The sequence below is a fragment of the Cuculus canorus genome, chromosome 7 (genome assembly GCF_017976375.1).
Source record: "Cuculus canorus isolate bCucCan1 chromosome 7, bCucCan1.pri, whole genome shotgun sequence".
Taxonomy (NCBI): domain Eukaryota; kingdom Metazoa; phylum Chordata; class Aves; order Cuculiformes; family Cuculidae; genus Cuculus; species Cuculus canorus.
Window position 1 is genome coordinate 13,222,774 of NC_071407.1, and position 16,908 is coordinate 13,239,681.

At 50.6% G+C, this 16,908-nt stretch overlaps 2 protein-coding genes across 3 annotated transcripts; both read left to right on the forward strand.

Moving 5' to 3' along the window:
• Positions 1–3,028: 3,028 nt before the first annotated feature.
• Positions 3,029–5,483, forward strand: CALHM1 (calcium homeostasis modulator 1). The gene is made up of 2 exons (XM_009555756.2): positions 3,029–3,577; positions 5,016–5,483. The coding sequence occupies exons 1-2, from the start codon at positions 3,029–3,031 to the stop codon at positions 5,481–5,483; spliced, it is 1,017 nt and encodes a 338-aa protein (XP_009554051.2).
• A 2,400-nt stretch (positions 5,484–7,883) lies between these two features.
• On the forward strand, positions 7,884–16,765 carry CALHM2 (calcium homeostasis modulator family member 2). Of its 2 annotated transcripts, none has more exons than XM_009555580.2 (4): positions 7,884–8,038; positions 8,863–9,168; positions 11,015–11,975; positions 12,057–16,765. In XM_009555580.2, exons 3-4 carry the CDS (start codon positions 11,433–11,435, stop codon positions 12,471–12,473), a joined length of 960 nt encoding a protein of 319 aa, XP_009553875.2. In that variant the 5' UTR covers positions 7,884–8,038; positions 8,863–9,168; positions 11,015–11,432; the 3' UTR covers positions 12,474–16,765. The 2 variants fall into 2 exon arrangements, with proteins under 2 accessions (XP_009553875.2, XP_053927645.1); XM_054071670.1 differs by having other exon boundaries at positions 9,040–9,168.
• Positions 16,766–16,908: the final 143 nt, after the last annotated feature.

The following is a 16,908-nucleotide window of genomic DNA, read 5'->3' on the forward strand; positions in this document are numbered from 1 at the left end:
TGTGGGAGCTCTCCCAGGAGATGGTTTCCAAAGCATGAGCAGGCAGGATTATGGGAGAAATTACCCACTGCCATCCCTTGAAAATTGGTTGGAGTGAGCTTTCTGTTAGCAAACTCACCAAAACAAGGTCCTACCTAACAAAGCAACACAGAAAGACCCAGGCATTTGCTTTATGGGCTCTTTTTAGAATCCCACTGACTTCCTGTTGACTTCAATGAGAGCTGCCAGTGCTGTAGACCAAGCAAGCTCAGATTCTGCATTCATGTTTAATGAAAGGCAGAGTTTGCCTGGAGATCAAAAAAAATCTCTGCTTTTTACAAGGCTGATTCATGGAGGCTTTAATATGAACTGCCCTTCAAAAAGCGACTCATTAGGTGAAGAAGGAAGCCAGCCTGAGGTCTTAGCTAGCAATACAGTAAGTCTCATCTATATTCATGCAGCCAAATCTCTTCCCATTTGATGAGATCATGCAATTAACCTCTTCATAGCAGACAGAACTAAAACAGCCCAGGTATTACCCACATGCTTTGTTCTCACCTCTGTGGTAGCATCTCAGGGTGAATGTGACATTATCAACTGAGCCTCAGGACTGGTGTGGGGGGACACGTCAGAAACTGCAGCACTGACTAATGGTCAAAACACCTGGTTTGGCTTCCTACCTCTGCTACTGACGCACTGCAAAACCTTAAGGAAAAGTGGCTCCTGCATGCCACCCACCTATGTACAGCTCACCTTGATGCCAATGCAGCCATGCTGGTGCCAGACAGTCAGATGTATCTTGGTACTCACGTTGGGACCTGGACTGGAGGGACTGAACACCTTGCTAGTAGCCAATACTGCAACCGTCTGGTTTATGGCCACTTGTAGTCCCAATATTGCCTCATCTTTGGCCAGTTTGGGGAAGCAACCTAGTGCATAAAAGCTGCTTTGTGAACTGGGAATGGAGGTGCAGGAGAGCACCAACACCACAATTTATTTCTTTTATGTTCATGCTGTAGGAGCTAAGCCTAGCCCAACTGTAGCTATCACGACGTGGCAGTGTTTGTCTCAGTTCTGGCAAGCTGGGGAGGAGTCTGCCTGGTCAGCCCTGTGCCGGCAAATGTGCACAGGCTATCAGCACCAGAAAGACCCCAGTCTGCAGAGCTGACAGCAACAAGATGAACTGAGCTGTGCCTTTGTGAAAGGGGAGACGGATGGAACTGATGGGGAAGCTTTGCACTCCAGTATCAACACATGGTACATGTCCACTGCAGACTTAAGCTAACCCTGCCCAGGCCACTCCTGGTACACAAAGAGCAAGGAGCGCAATGCAGGAATTCAGGTCTGCTTAGGCCCAGCTCAGCTGGTGTTGCCACTGGATTAACAAGCCCACTTGTTAATCTCTGTCCTGTAAAGACCAGCAAGCCTAGCACCTGGCTAGCTCTGTCCTCACTGCACCATGCACCGGTTGCATGGGAAATGCCCCCTTGGACACCTTAGCCTCAGGTCAATGTACATGGCCAAATCCCAGCCCCAGCCCCTCCTGCTAAACGGATGCACATTGCTGGCTCAGGTAGCCCTTGCTCCATACTTTCATTGAGTGATCTTCAGAGAAGCAGCAGGTCCCTTGCACCCTCAGCCCCTGGGGCTGCCAGTACCCACTGGTCTGATGGGCAGGAGGGGTTCAACATGGTCCACGCTTGTAGGTGATACGGTGTTGTTGGGAAACACTGTCCCTCTGGGAATAGTGGCTGCCCTTGGGCCATGGAAGTCACTGGCAGGATTTACACATTCCCCCTTGTATTCCCGGTTCCTGCACACTAAAAATTTATCAAGACGCTGGGACTATGTCCACAAGAGGCAGCTGCCTGAAAATTACTCAGCCTCGACTGCTGCCATTCAGAGTAAAATACACTCAAGCCCTTCAAAAATGTTCACTCAAAGTGGGTGAAAAGGAGAAATCCCAGAGGAAAACCTAAATCTCAAAGCTCTGCTGGGCAGGGAGGATGTTGTGAGAAAGAAGAGGCACCAGGGACTTGGATGCTTTCAGCAGGACCTGCCTGCAGAGCAGGATTTGTCCTCTGTGCCCCTGTCCCTGCAGCCTTCTCTCCTTCCTTTGCCTACGTTTCTCCAGCCCTAAAGCCAAGTAAAGCACTGTGTACCTCTGGATGTCACCAGAGACTATGTGAGCGAGGATTTGAAGGATATTTTAGCAAGCCCCGAGGGCACAGGGTGATGACAACCAAGGAGCCACAAGTATCATCTTGCAAGCCTGGCTGAAACCTGGACATTTGTAGTGTGGAGCAGAGCAAATAACAGAATTCAGCAGTACAGATACAACATCCCAGATCACCAAATAGCTTTACCCCTCCTTCCTTTTCCTTTCCTTTTCTCTTCCCTACGCAGAATAAAACAGAAAAAAAGGTATTTTCTGGTGAAGTGAAAGCAGGTACAGACCAAGGGACTGGCAGACCTGTGAGGCACTTGCATTAGGTACTGCTGGGGTGATGCAAACACAGAGAGGGGACAAGGCTCTGGTGCCCTGATTATCCCTGTGTGCCAGCATTGCAGAGGTGGGGCACCCAGTTCGATCCTGGGAGGAGCATCCTCCTCCTGCATTTGCAAAGAGAGGCCCATCAGTCAACTTCCCTTTCTGTCCAGCGTCCAGCGCACAGATTGCTCTTGGAAGGGCACAGCCATGGTAACACCTGCACCTTCCAGCCAAGGGGATTGGTGACCCGGAGACTGCAGAAATGGGAATGTGGAGAAGAACAAAGCCTGGTTTAACAAATCAGAAACAACCCAGGTCCCACAGACTTGAAGAAGAGCAGGAGGGAGCAAACGCTGAAGTTTTGCAAGGAGAAAAGACAGCAGAAATAAATATTTTATTTTTCTGCTCTAAATATTGGGGCTGTAAGAGTGCATGAATGAATCAGTGAACTGCACAGAGACTTGTTGATGCCCCTCTTTGAAGGGGGGACTGAAAGAACAAAGTAAACCAAGGCCATAGCTTGGACCTCAGTAGGGGGAGGAATCACATCAAAGGAAGATGGACAAGTTTCGGATGATCTTCCAGTTCCTCCAGTCCAACCAAGAGTCCTTCATGAGTGGTATCTGTGGGATCATGGCCCTTGCCAGCGCCCAGATGTACTCAGCCTTCGATTTCAACTGCCCCTGCCTGCCACGCTATAACCTGGCCTATGGGCTGGGCATCCTCCTGGTGCCCCCCCTCATCTTGTTTCTGCTCGGCTTCGTGCTGAACAACAATGTCTCCATGCTGGCAGAGGAGTGGAGGCGACCCCAGGGCCAGCGAGGGAAGGACCCGGCGGTCTTGCGCTACATGTTCTGCTCCATGGCGCAGAGGGCCATGATCGCCCCTGTGGTTTGGGTCTCAGTGACACTGCTGGACGGCAAGTGCATCATCTGTGCTTTCTGCACCGCAGTGCCTGTGGAGACCCTGGGCAATGCCAGCCATCCCAGCCTCTCCCAAGGGGAGATGGAGCGAATCCTCGCCCGCATCCCCTGCAAAGAGATCTATGATGGACAGGAGCTCATCACAAATGAAGTGGCCACCAGGTACCTGCGCTGCATCTCACAGGTAAGAGGCATCATGGCTGTGCGCCTGCTGGTGGCTGGGGTTTAGGTACCACGAGCCTTAGCTCTTCCCTCTAGGGAATCCTCTTGTTGAAATCAAGCTGCAGGAGAACAGACTCATGATTTTGCAGGGGTATAAGGTGTTCAGACTCATCCCCAGGGAGCTGAGTCTGCATCCTAGTGTGGCAGAGACTGAAGCTGTAGGCCATCCTGATAATTTGGTCCCCCCTCCTGCCTGGGCAGCTGGGGGGTGCAGGGCAGCAATACAGGGCCAAGCTGTGTGCAGAAATTTCTTTAGATCAAGTTCAGAAGGGGCTGATGTGGATGTCACTCTGTGGTTGGTGGCCTGTCACTCCATTCTGTAACCCATCAGTTGCCCACAGTTTCTCTTGCTGCTTATTGTAACATGTACAAGCAATGGCCTGATAACCATCTATGCTACTTGCCCGTGCCACTTGCATGGAAACAGCCAGCACATGTTTATTAACCGTCGCAGCAAACCTCAAATGAAGAAGTGCCTCTACCCGTTTGTCCTTGTAATTTCTCTCAAAGTCTCTGCTTCTGGCCATGTTGGAGACAGGATGATCTGACCGACTCTGGTCACTCATGTACCTCTGTTTAAAAGCAGCTTGTTTCTCTGACCCCCTTAGGGCAGACAGGAATTATTATCCCTAGTTTAAAAGAAATGGAGGCACAGGGACTTCTCCAAAGACACAAAGCAGATTTTTCCTGGGTAGACTCCCATTACCAGCTGCTAGGAAGCACTGGAAGCTGCAAAAGAAGAGGTGCCACTGAAACACTCCACTCCCAGGTGCTCTTTTATGTGTCTGCATTTACAGTGCTGTTCACCCTCAAAAGCTCTGCCAGCACAGCCCAATGGCAGCCTGAGCAGAGACGGATCATGAACAAGATAGACTGGTCCTGGCTCTGCCCTCATTTCTCCCTTCCTGTCAGACCCCATTACCAGGGGAGCCTGTCACCTCTGCTCACCCATGATAGATGTTACCAAGCCCCGCAGCTCGAGAAAAGTGTTAGACAGCTGCTTAAATCCGGGGAGTATCTGGAACAATGTTATCTGTGAGTCAGAGGACACGGACTATCCCAGACTCAGGTATCAGAGGCAGGACTGAGGGCTGGTGCAGGACTCAGTCTGGTGTTACTTATGGTCACTGCCTGCTGATGCCACCCACACATGACGAGAAGCAGAGAGGTGCTGCCTATGTGGGTGCATCGAATAAAATTTTGGTGCAAATGCACTGAAGCAGTACATCGACTGGGTCTCCTTGTCCAGCTTTGCAATGTAAATGCAGCTCACTGTCAAGAAGCCCAAAGGGGAGCCAGGCTCAGTCACGGCCCTGGGGGGCTCCTGTCAGCTGGTTGGAAGTGTCAAGCACATGCTCTGCCTGCTGGTGACAGGCCTGGTTCTCCCCTCCTCCCCACAGGCTCTGGGCTGGTGCTTTGTGCTGCTGATGACCATGCTGGCTTTTTTGGTCAGATCCCTCCGGCCCTGCTTCACCCAAGCTGCCTTCCTGAAGAGCAGATACTGGTCCCACTACATTGACATCGAACGCAAGCTGTTTGACGAGACCTGCACGGAGCACGCCAGGAGCTTCGCCAAGGTCTGCATCCAACAATTCTTCGAAGCCATGAGCACGGACCTGGCAGCTGCTCACTGTCACCAGCCCAGGGAAGCCTCTACAGATGCAGGGGAAACCACCAGAAAGCTCTTGGGCATCACTGACCAGGGCACCATGAACTTGGCCCTGAAGAGCTGGCACCGATGCAAGCCTCCGCTGCACCTCCATGCGCCCACCCTCCCCAGCCACAACAGCTGGGCAGGCGAAGGGCAGCCCCCTGTGCACCCCCTCGTGCCCCGAAAGGAGGTAGCTGCCTACTACAGCCGAGTGTGAGGGAGCACTGGGGCCTGTGGAGGCTTTTGGGAGAGGAACCACAGAGGGCAGGCAGGTGGATGTCTGAGCTGGGCAGGGGCCAAGCCCAGCACCATGGTGGCTGCAGGGGCTCAGGCACCCAAAGGAGTCAGTGGTGTCAGTGCAAGCCCATCTGCTCCCACATCCAGTCCTACCGCACTGGTATTTCAAGCAAGAAGTTTTGTGCTGCACGGGGCAGCTACCCAAAGCCGTGATGGACAAGCCCCAGGGACACTGAGGGGCGCAATATATTGTCCAAGTCGATGTGCCATGCACCCCACACCCCCAAGCACCGGGTTTGTGTTGCAGCGGTTGCCAAGGCAGATGCTACTTGATGTGCAAATACTTCCTTCCTTTTACCATATGCTAAGCACTAGGCATCGTGCATGGGTTTAAGCAGTATTAAAATTTCCCTGGTGGGGAAACAGCTGGGGGTCCCCCTTTCTCATGCCAAGCTGTGAAACACCCGAAGTCTCCCCATTACTCCTTCACATGCTACATGCCCACAGACACACACAGCTTCCAGGCCATGAGGACTCTTAAAATAAATTTTATCCAAGCAACAAGCTAGTGATGGGGCATCCCATATTGCAATACACATGAGGGGAACAGTGTGGCTCAGTGTCCCAGGTACTATTCAGTGAGGAGCGCAAAGAGATGCTCCTTGAAGCGGTGTCTAGACAAGGAGAATAGCTATCATAAAATCATAGAATCAGAGAATGGTTTGTATTGGAAGGGATCTTAAAGATTATCCAGATACAACTGCGCTGCTATGGGCAGGGACACCTCACACTCAGTCAAGGTGCTCAAAGCCTCATCTAACCTGGCGTGGAACACCTCCAGGGATGGGGAATCCACGACACCCCTGGGCAACCTGGGCCAGTGCCTCACCACCCTCACAGTAAAAAATTTCTTCCTGATATCTAATCGAAATCTCCCCTCTTTCAGCTTCAAACTGTTACCCCTCTTGCTATCCCTGCACTCCCAGATAAAAAGCCTCTCCCCAGCTCTCCTGTAGCCCCCTTTCAGTACTGGGAGGCTGCTCGAAGGTGTCTCTGGAGCCTTCTCTTCCCTAGGCTGAACAAGCCTCACTATCACTCACCAGCACGGAGGGCAGGGGCCAGGCCAACCCCCTGCCACAAATTTGCTGCAGGACAGTTCATTATTGCAATTCTACCTAGATTTCTCGCCTGACAAAAACATTGACATTAAAAATCCACCTAGGTGTTTGTTTAAAGAGCCAAATAAATAATTCAGGCTTAATGTTCAAGCTCCGTGTTCAGTCATAAGGAGTTATAAAAGCTGTTTGTTATAAAAGTTGTGTTTCTTTATTTGAATGCAGTGGATTGGGGGGGACCCTAGGCCAAGCCTGGGGTGCTGAGGCCATGCGATCCGGGACTTTTGGCTGGTGTGCAATGGCCAGCGGCGAACCGGTCCTGGCTTTTGTAGGAGAAGCTGTGGAAGCACCACTGACCTTATGCAACACCAGGTGGCTGCCCATTTCCACAGAATTTGAGGATGATAGGACGAAGACTCTCACGGAGGAAATCACAGCCCAGAAGAACATTCCCTGGTGGCCCTAATTTTACTACCCAGAGGCAGAAGGAAAATCACTTTTGAGAGAGTTTTACCCTTGGCACATCTCTTTCAAAATGCTCGTCCCCTTGAAATTTCTGCTGCTGCGTTCTTGTTCAAATCAACATTATGGCTGGCTGGCAACTGAGGTGACTGTCATTTACATAAACCTTAACTATCAGTGTGTAATTCCACAGAGGCAGTGGGAAAGAGAGAACAAAGGACCAAAATGACAGGGAAATCCTCTGAGCTGCTGTGAGAGCACCTTAGCAAGCCCATAGTCAAGGGCAGGCTGACTCTGGCTGACTCCCAGGGGAAAGGACTGTGACACAGAACTATCATTAATCTTCACCTCCCCAAACTTTAATTAAGGCACATGCCCAGAAATTAATAGCCACAAAACCTGATTTACAAAGCAAAGGAGATTAAAAGATAAAGGCGGTTTCATCTCTATTATTTGCAGTTCAGCACTGTCAAGGGCTCACGGAGAAAGGTACACTCAGTCCCCACAACCACAACCAGCACGCAGGGCTGTCCGGCTCCACAGCACAGCCTTTCAGGTACCAAAAAACAACGTGCATTTGCAAAGAGAAGCTTTTGCACTCTAAATTTAGAGTTGGAGGATCAGAGCTTTGTTTCTGCGCAGCAGTTTCAGCAGTCACAGAGTCCCTGCAGAGCAGGCAGCATTCCTCGCTTTTCTGGATTTGGGGACCTCTTTCACCGCCTTCGGAGGAGATCCCTCACTAGGGAATCTGACGTGGCCCCTGCGATTTCAGCTGGGCTGCAGTCCTGGTGCTGAGCCTGGGCAGCAGCAGAGCCAGAAGCACAGAGCGAGCCCCAGGGGCCACAGCCGAGCCCGGGAGGGGAGCCAGTCCCGGGCAGACATAGAGGTGTGGGAGCGCCAAGAGATTCACCGCACCCAAACACCTGGGAGCTGCAAAATCCCGCCCGAGGATGTGGGGGTAAGAAGAAGGACTCAGTCCAAAAATCCCAGCTGAACTGCTGATGCTGGGCTAAGCTTAGCTTTCTTCCAGGCAGAGAGGAATGTGGGTGTTGCTGAAGATTAGCCTGTGCTGAAGACATCCTCTGGGGAGGGCTGAGTTTAACCCTGGGGACACAGTGACAAGGAAGCTGGGGAAGAAGGATGGAGGCCTCCAGCCTCTGCAACAGGCTGGGCGGGAGCTGGAGCCAAGGGACAGATGGCGGAGAGGAGGGAGCAATGCAAGGGGAAAGTGTGCTCAGCTGCCTCACAGGCTTCGTTCCGCAGAGGAAGCGGAAAAGCAAGGCAGGAATGCACTGAGCGGGCCACATCCCAGGCTGCGCCCAGCCCCGTACACACGGCTCTCCCAGCCCCACTCAGCCCCCACCACACCTCGCAGCAGTCCCTCTGCTCAGTCCCAGGAATGGGAAGCGAAACCTGGCTGCTCCGCAGAGCTCCATGACAGCGGAGTCCTGCTTCTCCAGAAAACCCAGCCAGGCCGGTGTATTCCCACTGGCTCAGCTGGCTCCCATGCACAAAAGCAGCAGTTTCTGCCTCTCAAAGTGGGACAAGGGCTTCTCCGTCAGCATCCCCCGGGGACCACGGGGGCTGTATCTGCCCCCAGCATTTGCCCTGTGCATTTCAGCGAGGCACCTCATCGCTCCCATCCTCCAGGCAAAACCGGGGCTGTCTCAGCCAGCCCTTGCACAGCTGCATCGCGGGTCTGAAAAAGAACGATGTGCCTTTTCCAGTGACTCATTCTCAGCCTTTCCTTTCCCTTCCTTTTTTTTTTTTTTCATTTTAAAGGCACAACCTCAGCCCTGCACCCAGCAGAAGCCAAGCGCCTGCTCTTTGCCCCACCCAAGTACAGGGCCCAAGAACCACCTCCTCCCTCCTCCCAAAAGTCGAGGCACATTGCAGACTGAAAAAGGAAGCTGCTAAACTCCTAAAGCTGTTTTCATCAGCTTTTGCTTCACCCATCAGGCCAGGCTCAGCCACGTCCCCACTTCTGCACAGCCTCACGTGTTGCCGGGACCCCCCACAGCCAAAGCCCAAGCAAAAACCACATGAGGAGCAGAGAAGCCTCCAGAACTAATTTCAACAACTTTTCAAGTAAGTGATTTCATTTTTTTCTTGCTTTCATGCATGCTTTAAGGCTAGACTTTAACATAGACAGATAAAAAAAAAATTATCTATGCACAACTTTTCCCTTCCCCTCCTACCCCTATACAGGCACCGTAACCACCAAGCCGAGAAAGGGTAACCACCCCAAAATGGCATGCTCCCTTTTGCCAGCTCCTCTTATTTTTGCTTTCCCAGCTGCCAGAGACAGTCAGGAAGGTCATAGGGCTTGGTTTATCAAGGCTATTTGCTGGTAACTCTAATAACAGGGTTTTGAATGCCACACACTAGAACAAGTTTGCAGGTTTAGCATCTGGCTGCAAACATGGTATACCACAAAAGGCACAGCTGGAGCTGGGTCCTGGCTCCCCATCACCTGGCTGCAGTTTCCATCCGGCCCATGTCCTTTGCCAGGGGAGCTTTGCATATGGAAAACTGGGAAGATGCAGGAAGACATTAAGGGCTGTTTGTTTTTGAACTCAGCAACATCACAGCATGACTTTAAAGGGATTGCCATGGGTTAGACACAACACGGAACAGAGGCCAAATTTCTGCCCTCATTCCCCTCTGCTGCCCCGCAGAGAAAAAGGATAAAACAGGATCTGACGAGGCAGCATATGAACCAAAGCACAGGAGTGATTTAAAGCACAGTGTATGAGCAAACCTTGAAGAAGAAACTAAGGATTAAGCCGCCTTTGTCTCCTCTGCACAAATGTCACTGCAGCCTTTTCCCCACAGCTGGGGCTGCCCTGGGGAAGCCTTGCTGGGAGATGCCAGCACAGAGGCAGATTCCAGGGCAGCCTTGCTGTGGGTCAGGCCTCCGTGGCAGCCCCGGATGTGCACTGATGCTGCCAGCACTGTGCAAGCCGACAGTGACAGTTAGTCAGGCGCCCAGGTCCTTCCTGTCTCCAACAAACCCCGGTGACAGCAGTTTCCCTGAGGCCAGCGGGTTTCATCACACAGGTGAGGGCTCCCAGAGCTAGCAAGATGCTTAGGGCCTCCTGAGATGGGACTCTGTGGGGATGCAGATGGAAAGTCAACTAAGAAATTAATGAAATGCAGCATGCAAGTGGCATGGAGGAAGGGGCATCACTGCAGAGGGCAAGGATAGACCCACCCAATCTTTTTCCAGTCCTTCAAGGAAAGGGCATGTGCTTTCCCCTGCTTGGTCCTGACTGCCTGCATACAACACAGCCCTGACAACAAGGCAGGCATCCCAGTATAACCAAGGTTGTACTGGGAGCTGGGACTGCAGGAAGCAACACAGGTGAAGGGCAGTGGAGTGCATCTTTGGCATCGAGGTGTACTGGTCAAGAGACCTGAATTCAGGCCGCTAAGTAGAGGCTGAGCGAGAACTGTGGGCCAGGACGGTGAGTACGGTTATGTCAACCAGCTGTGGGGGAGATGATCTTGCCACACCTAATCCTAGCAAGAACTCCTACATAATTGCTGAACCTGCTCTATTGGCATTTGGTGTTTATATCCTGGGTCATCAAGACAAGCTTCAGTTTCCCAGGAAGTTAACTTCTCCTGCAGGTAGCAAGAGCCCCTCAGTATCCCCTCACTCTTCTCCATCCCCCTGCTCACAGACCTGCTGGGCCATCTCACAGTACCTCTTGTTGCCTCCCTGATGTGCCTTCACCTATTATTAGATATTAACTCATCAGGTCTAAAGAAGGAGGTAACACCCACAGCACTTGCAAGGGAGAACAGCACCAGCTCGCATGTGCCACGCGTGCCTGGGCTAGCATGAGTCAGTGACAGGGCTGGGGACACATCCCAGTACCAGCATTCCAGTCCAGTTTCCCCAGTAACATGACGTCCTCCTTTGTTGTAGGCTTGGGAGATCATCAAGTGTCCGGCAGCAACGCTGACCAGTAATCGCTTCTGCGGACGGTGACTAAAACCAAAGAGAAGACAACAAATACGCAAATAACAGCTGCCCCATTGGTAATCTTTGCTGCAGAGATGCTTTTGGAGAGCTTAGTGGGAAAATGCAATGACTGACACGTTGCTTAGGCTGAATCCCCCTTTGGCTTCTTTAGAAATATCCCTGGTACCAGCAACCAGCTCCAGAGGCTAAGACACCAGGCAGGAGGAAGGGAGAGCAGTGAAGGTGCCACGCTGCCGGAGCAGCCCTTTGCACTCCAGCCAGCCCAAGGCCATTTCACCCTGCATCGTGTCCCTCGGTGCCGAGAGGTGGTCCAGCACGGCCCCCCACTGCAGTACACACCAGCTCCCACACCTGGGATGAGATGGCTGCCCTCATCGCTGAAAACTTCCGCTTCCTTTCATTGTTCTTCAAGAGCAAAGATGTGATGATCTTCAATGGTTTGGTAGCTCTAGGCACAGTGGGCAGTGAGGAGCTCTTCTCAGTCTTCGCCTTCAACTGCCCCTGCTCCCCTGCCCGCAACTACATCTACGGGCTAGCTGCTATTGGTGTCCCAGCCCTGGCCCTCTTCCTTATTGGTGTCATCTTGAACAACCACACCTGGAACCTGGTGGCTGAGTGCCACAAGCGCGGCACCAAGAACTTCTCTGCTGCTGCCACATTCCTCCTTTTTGGCTCCATCATGGGCCGGGCAGCTGTGGCACCCGTGACCTGGTCAGTCATCTCGCTGCTGCGTGGGGAGGCTTACATCTGCGCGCTCAGCGAGTTTGTCAGGCCGTCCTCCCTGGACAAGTTTCCAGCTGACCATGGGGCTGAAGTGCTGGCCAGGTTCCCCTGTAAAGACGTACCTGCAAACCTCACCAAGTACAGGGACGACGTAGCGCGGAGGCTGAGATACGAGTCCCAGGTAGGCATGCCAGCAAGAAAGCCACACAGTGGGTAAGACCGCCTTGCCATGACCTAATGCAGCCTCTCTCTTCTCTCTCAGCTCTTCGGCTGGCTGCTCATTGGCATCGTTGCAGTCCTGGTTTTCCTCACCAAGTGCCTGAAGCACTGCTGCTCACCGTTGAGCTACCGGCAGGAGGCTTACTGGGCCCAGTATCGCTCCAATGAGGACAAGCTCTTCCGACGCACAGCCGAGGTCCACTCCAGGATCCTGGCAGCCAAGAACGTGAAGCAATTCTTTGGATTTGTGGCTCTGGACAAGGAGGAGAAGGAACTGGTGCAGGAGTTCCCAGTGGAGGACGTCCAGCCAAGCCCCCAGTGGAACGCCATCACTGGTGTCTACATCTACCGGGAGAACAAGGGTTTCCCCCTCTACAGCCGGCTCCACAAATGGGCAAAAGGGGTAGAAGGGAATGGGCCAACCCCAGAAGGCCACGAAATGCTCTTTTTGGCTTCCTAAGACAGATGGGCGCTGGCAGCAATTCCCCAGACTGCCTGGCAGGCCTACAGTTAATGGTGTGTGGCTGAGGGATTTGCTGAGAATGTTGCTCCAGGATTAATTCTCTCAGCAGGTAAATACAATCAACAGCCTTAATGTAGAGACTGATAAGCAATACACTGACCTGGGGAACCCCTCCCTCAGAGACAACTAACTTCTCAGGGCTCCCAGAGACACAAGGGGAGCAAAGAGTAGATGCACACCTTCCCTCTGGGCTGCCAGTGCACTCTGCTGTCTAATGCACCACCAGAAGCCTTGGGGGAGCAAGAGGTGGGCATGACACTTCTAACTGTGACTCCTGCAGCCCCACTTGTCTCTCCCATGGCAGGGTCAGCCCCAGCCACCCCACACACCTACCTGGTTTACTGACATTGGTATCTTCTCACACAGTTGTGCAGTGCCTGTTAGGCAGGCAGGTCCCAGAGCCCTTTACAACTTTACAGCACAAGGAAAAGAGGGAAGCAGTGAGTAAATTCCTGTGGCAAGTGGGATGCAATAGCACCTGGGAAGGAACAGGTCAGTAATACAGCAGTACAGCAAATAACTGAGAGACTAAGGCAGGAGGAATCGCCAATATCCCTGGTATTCCAAAAGACACTCTGTAATTACCAAGTTGGAATTTGGGTAGTACACCAAACGCCCTTTGTTCTTACCAAAGTGCCTGGCAAACTCTAATGAGTCCAGATGGTCGCAACCGTGAGTTTATAAACCCAGAACTTGGCACCATCAGCATAATAGCTTTTGTGTGAGGTGGCTCAGTGGACGCTGAGAGGACGCAGTACCTCAGTGAGCCACACCACTGTATTGCAGCTCATTCCATTTCTCACCCAACGATTGGATAAGTTGCAGCAAGACCTCAACCAGAATTAGTTTACATGTATATATTTATGCAAGTATATATAGTGTATATACTATGTAATTATAGTTAGCTGTATTCATGGAACATCTTTATTTGAGGGAAAGGGGACAAGAAAGTTTCCAGCCAAAAGACCACATGACAATCACCCAGCTGCTGCACTGGAGACTGCAGCCCTAGAGTGATGAGAGACAGTAGGAACGGGGTCAGGGGAAGAGCCCTCTCCCTACCCTTAACACCCAATTTTGTTAAACTCTTTCCACTGCCCCTTAAATGGTCCCTGCAGCAGAACGTTTATTTTATGGACATACTCTGAGAAAGCAAAGTGACAAAGGTGTAAAATTACTGTCCTCACCATGACACAGTGCTGACTACAGCTCCAAGGCTGCTCTTCTGGCACCGCATGGTCCCTTTTCTCCTGAGGGTCAGCCCCAGGTACCCAAAACTGTTTCAAGAGTTGGCAGGTCAATAAAGTTTATTTTTCCTACCTGTACTGTTTCCTTTTACAACTTCTTCTTACACTGTGCCATTCACCAAAAAGCCTTAAGTTGTTCAAGAAATTACTCAAACACACAGAACTCAGAGAGGCTTACGCACAAAGACATTGGAAATAAATTATTAAAATGAGAGTTATTTCTCATTGCCTTCTTAGTTTTTTTTCAGTGGGGCACAAAAGGCATAGTTAAACATTCCCTTTCAACTCAAGGACTGGGAACTTATTTTTTATTTCTACTAAACATTCAGATCCTGACCCATCCAGATGACCTCATAATGAGAAGTTTTAAAGTATTATCACATATTACAAGTTAGTAACACTGCTTTTTAGTTCTTCTTGCAGTACTAACTCAAATCTTGTACATCGGTATATACAACTACAGCAAAGGACAGAAAACTTACTTATAAACCTTTTAACAAATATATCCTCTTCTAAGAAAGAACCAGAGGGCATTCCCTCATATAAAGAGGCTGGAACACTGCTTAATAGGAGTGGCATCCCAGGATCCCTGTTCAGCTCCTCTACAGATTTGGTTTGCATTTGTGGGAAGGCTTGGCTTGCAGCCTCACCATCAACTAATCTGCAGGAGCAATCAGATGCAGGTTAAATGAAATTATAATAACTTGAGATGAAAGAGAGTTCATTTGCATTTCTTCTCACTGGCCCTCGAGTGTGAACATCCAGACATGCACGCCACCCCCACATGCAGGTCAGCAGATGCAAGGTAACTTGCAGAAACAAAGCAGCATTCCTCTTAATTCCTTTACTTCCCTTGCCTTCTTCCTTGATAGTCCTAATTGTTCCTTTGAACCACCTCCACTCCATCTCCTTCTCCTCCCTCTCCCCTCCTTTGAAGGAAAGGGGCAAGACGCGTAATGCTTGAGAATGGATTTGCTTATACTAATAAACAATGAGCACAAACCAGCTTTTCCTCTGTTTACCCGCCTTCTCTTCTCCATTAACTCCAGCCACTTCCCAGGTGCTGGGGTGGGCTAGGAGCTTGTCCAGCTTGTCCATTTTCCCCTCCCTCTTGTTGGAGAGGCAGCTGACAGTGGCAGCTTGAATGGACAGCTGACAGTGAGGAGTGGAGCAAGCCACTACACTCAGAAATACTTGTTTGCAATTGCAGGGATTTCTTTTTCCTTCTCTCCTCTGCCACCTCAAGCACTGCTCCGACAGTGACAGCCCCACGCTCCTGGCCCTCATAGCCCACCAGCACCCTCACGAATATCCCTGCTGTCCCCACCACACGTCCTCCCTCAGTGAGAATGCTGAGGTGACGGATGTTAACCCATGTGGCTTTACACACCAACACAAGCAACCAGGCTAGGCTTCTCACCAAAACGCCAAGAGGGAAATGGAGCTGCCTGTCTTCCTGGCATGCTGAATCACACAAGCTGCAAGCTCACACTCTTTCTGCTTTTCCTCCAAACTTGGAAAACAACCCGGTTATGGAGCAGCCTACCAGTTAGCAGTTAGGGCACACTTCCCAGCCACAAGATGGGTTCAAACCAGGCTCCTCCAGTACAGAGAATTACACACAGGTCTTTCATTTTCCCTGTTGACTATCTGTAGAGACTATAATAGCCCCAGTAGTCAAGAAGAAACAATACCTCAAAGCGATCTTGGTTTCTATTGCAATGCTTATTTACATATTCTATTATGTAACTAATTAATCCAAAAGAAAAAGCCACCATCGTTGCAGCTGCGTTCTTTAAAAAAAGCAGCAGCTGCTACTGGATGTTTCAAGCACCCTCCTCCTCTAGAAGAGCATTAAGCAAAATCTGAGTACAGTATCCTGCTCTCCCTGGGAGCAAGAAGTGAAATGACTTGTTTCTGGATCCCAATGGACTTAGGAATGAATTAAACTCTGAATCATTCAGCCTTGCCAACACCGGGCTTTCATAGAGACAGAAGAGCTCCATCCTGGAGAGCTCCGGATTTGAGTTCAGAGCACCTACAATGAGCAAAACTCATTTGGTATTTCAAAGCCGGGCACCACTCTCTAGTGTCTACACTGGATAATCTCACCTGTTTCACACCCTGTTTTTCTCTTTGCCTTCAATTCTTCAACTGTAAAACACTTGATCACACCCACATCTTACTGGACTTATAGGGATATGGATCGTAAGGCACCAATACCAGTGACAGAGCCTATGTAAGTACCCAAGATACTTGGCTTTTTCCAAGCGGAAGGTTAGATAGGGATGATTTTTTCCCAGCACAGAAAAAAACACACAGTTTCCTTTGATAACACTGATTTCTATTACGAGACAACAACAACTTCACTATTTTTTCGGTCATCAATCCCTTGATATGACAGATGGTTATGATCAGAGGATCCATTGCAACTGGGTGCCGTGAGCTTTAAAGGCATATGCTCTTCCAGCTGAAGAGGACAAAAGCATCCTGGGCTGCATTAGGAAGAGCACTGCCAGCAGGCTGAGGAGGTGACCCTTCCCCTCTGCTCTGCAGTCGTGAGGTATCTGGGCTCTTCAGTACAGAAGAGAGACAGGCTCACTGGAGCGAGTCCAGCAGAGGGACAGGAAAGTGATTACGGGACTGGAGTATCCTTCATAGAAGGGGAGGCTGAGACAGCTGCAACTGCTCAGCCTGAGAAGAAAGCTCAAGGTAGATTTTATCCACATGTATAAATACCTGACACAATGATGTAGAAAAAGTGGAACCAGACCCTTCTTACTGATGCTCAGTGACAGGACAAGAGAAAATCAGTACAAACCGAAATACAAGAAAATTCTGTCTAAATGCAAGAAAATGCTTTTTTTTACTGTGAACGTGGTCAAATACTGGAATAGATTGCTCAGAGAGGTTGTAAATTGTCCATTGAGAAATCAAAACCAAACAAGACATAGTCCTGAGCAACTAGTCCAGCTGACCCCCTCTTTGAGCAGCAGTTTGAACCAGATGATCTCCAGAGGTCGCTTCCAACTTCAACTATGCCACAATCCTGTGTTCCTCTGCCAATTTCTAGGAGCACAAAAGGCACTTGAGATAAATCTTCCGAAGCATTAATTCAGCCAAAA

Bases quoted from the DNA above. Each gene is read 5' to 3' on its own strand.
- CALHM1 (XM_009555756.2), top strand. From the start codon at position 3,029: ATGGACAAGTTTCGGATGATCTTCCAGTTCCTCCAGTCCAACCAAGAG. The intron at 3,578-5,015 runs GTAAGAGGCATC...TCCTCCCCACAG, and splicing joins ACCTGCGCTGCATCTCACAG to GCTCTGGGCTGGTGCTTTGT.
- CALHM2 (XM_009555580.2), top strand. From the start codon at position 11,433: ATGGCTGCCCTCATCGCTGAAAACTTCCGCTTCCTTTCATTGTTCTTC. The intron at 11,976-12,056 runs GTAGGCATGCCA...CTTCTCTCTCAG, and splicing joins GGCTGAGATACGAGTCCCAG to CTCTTCGGCTGGCTGCTCAT.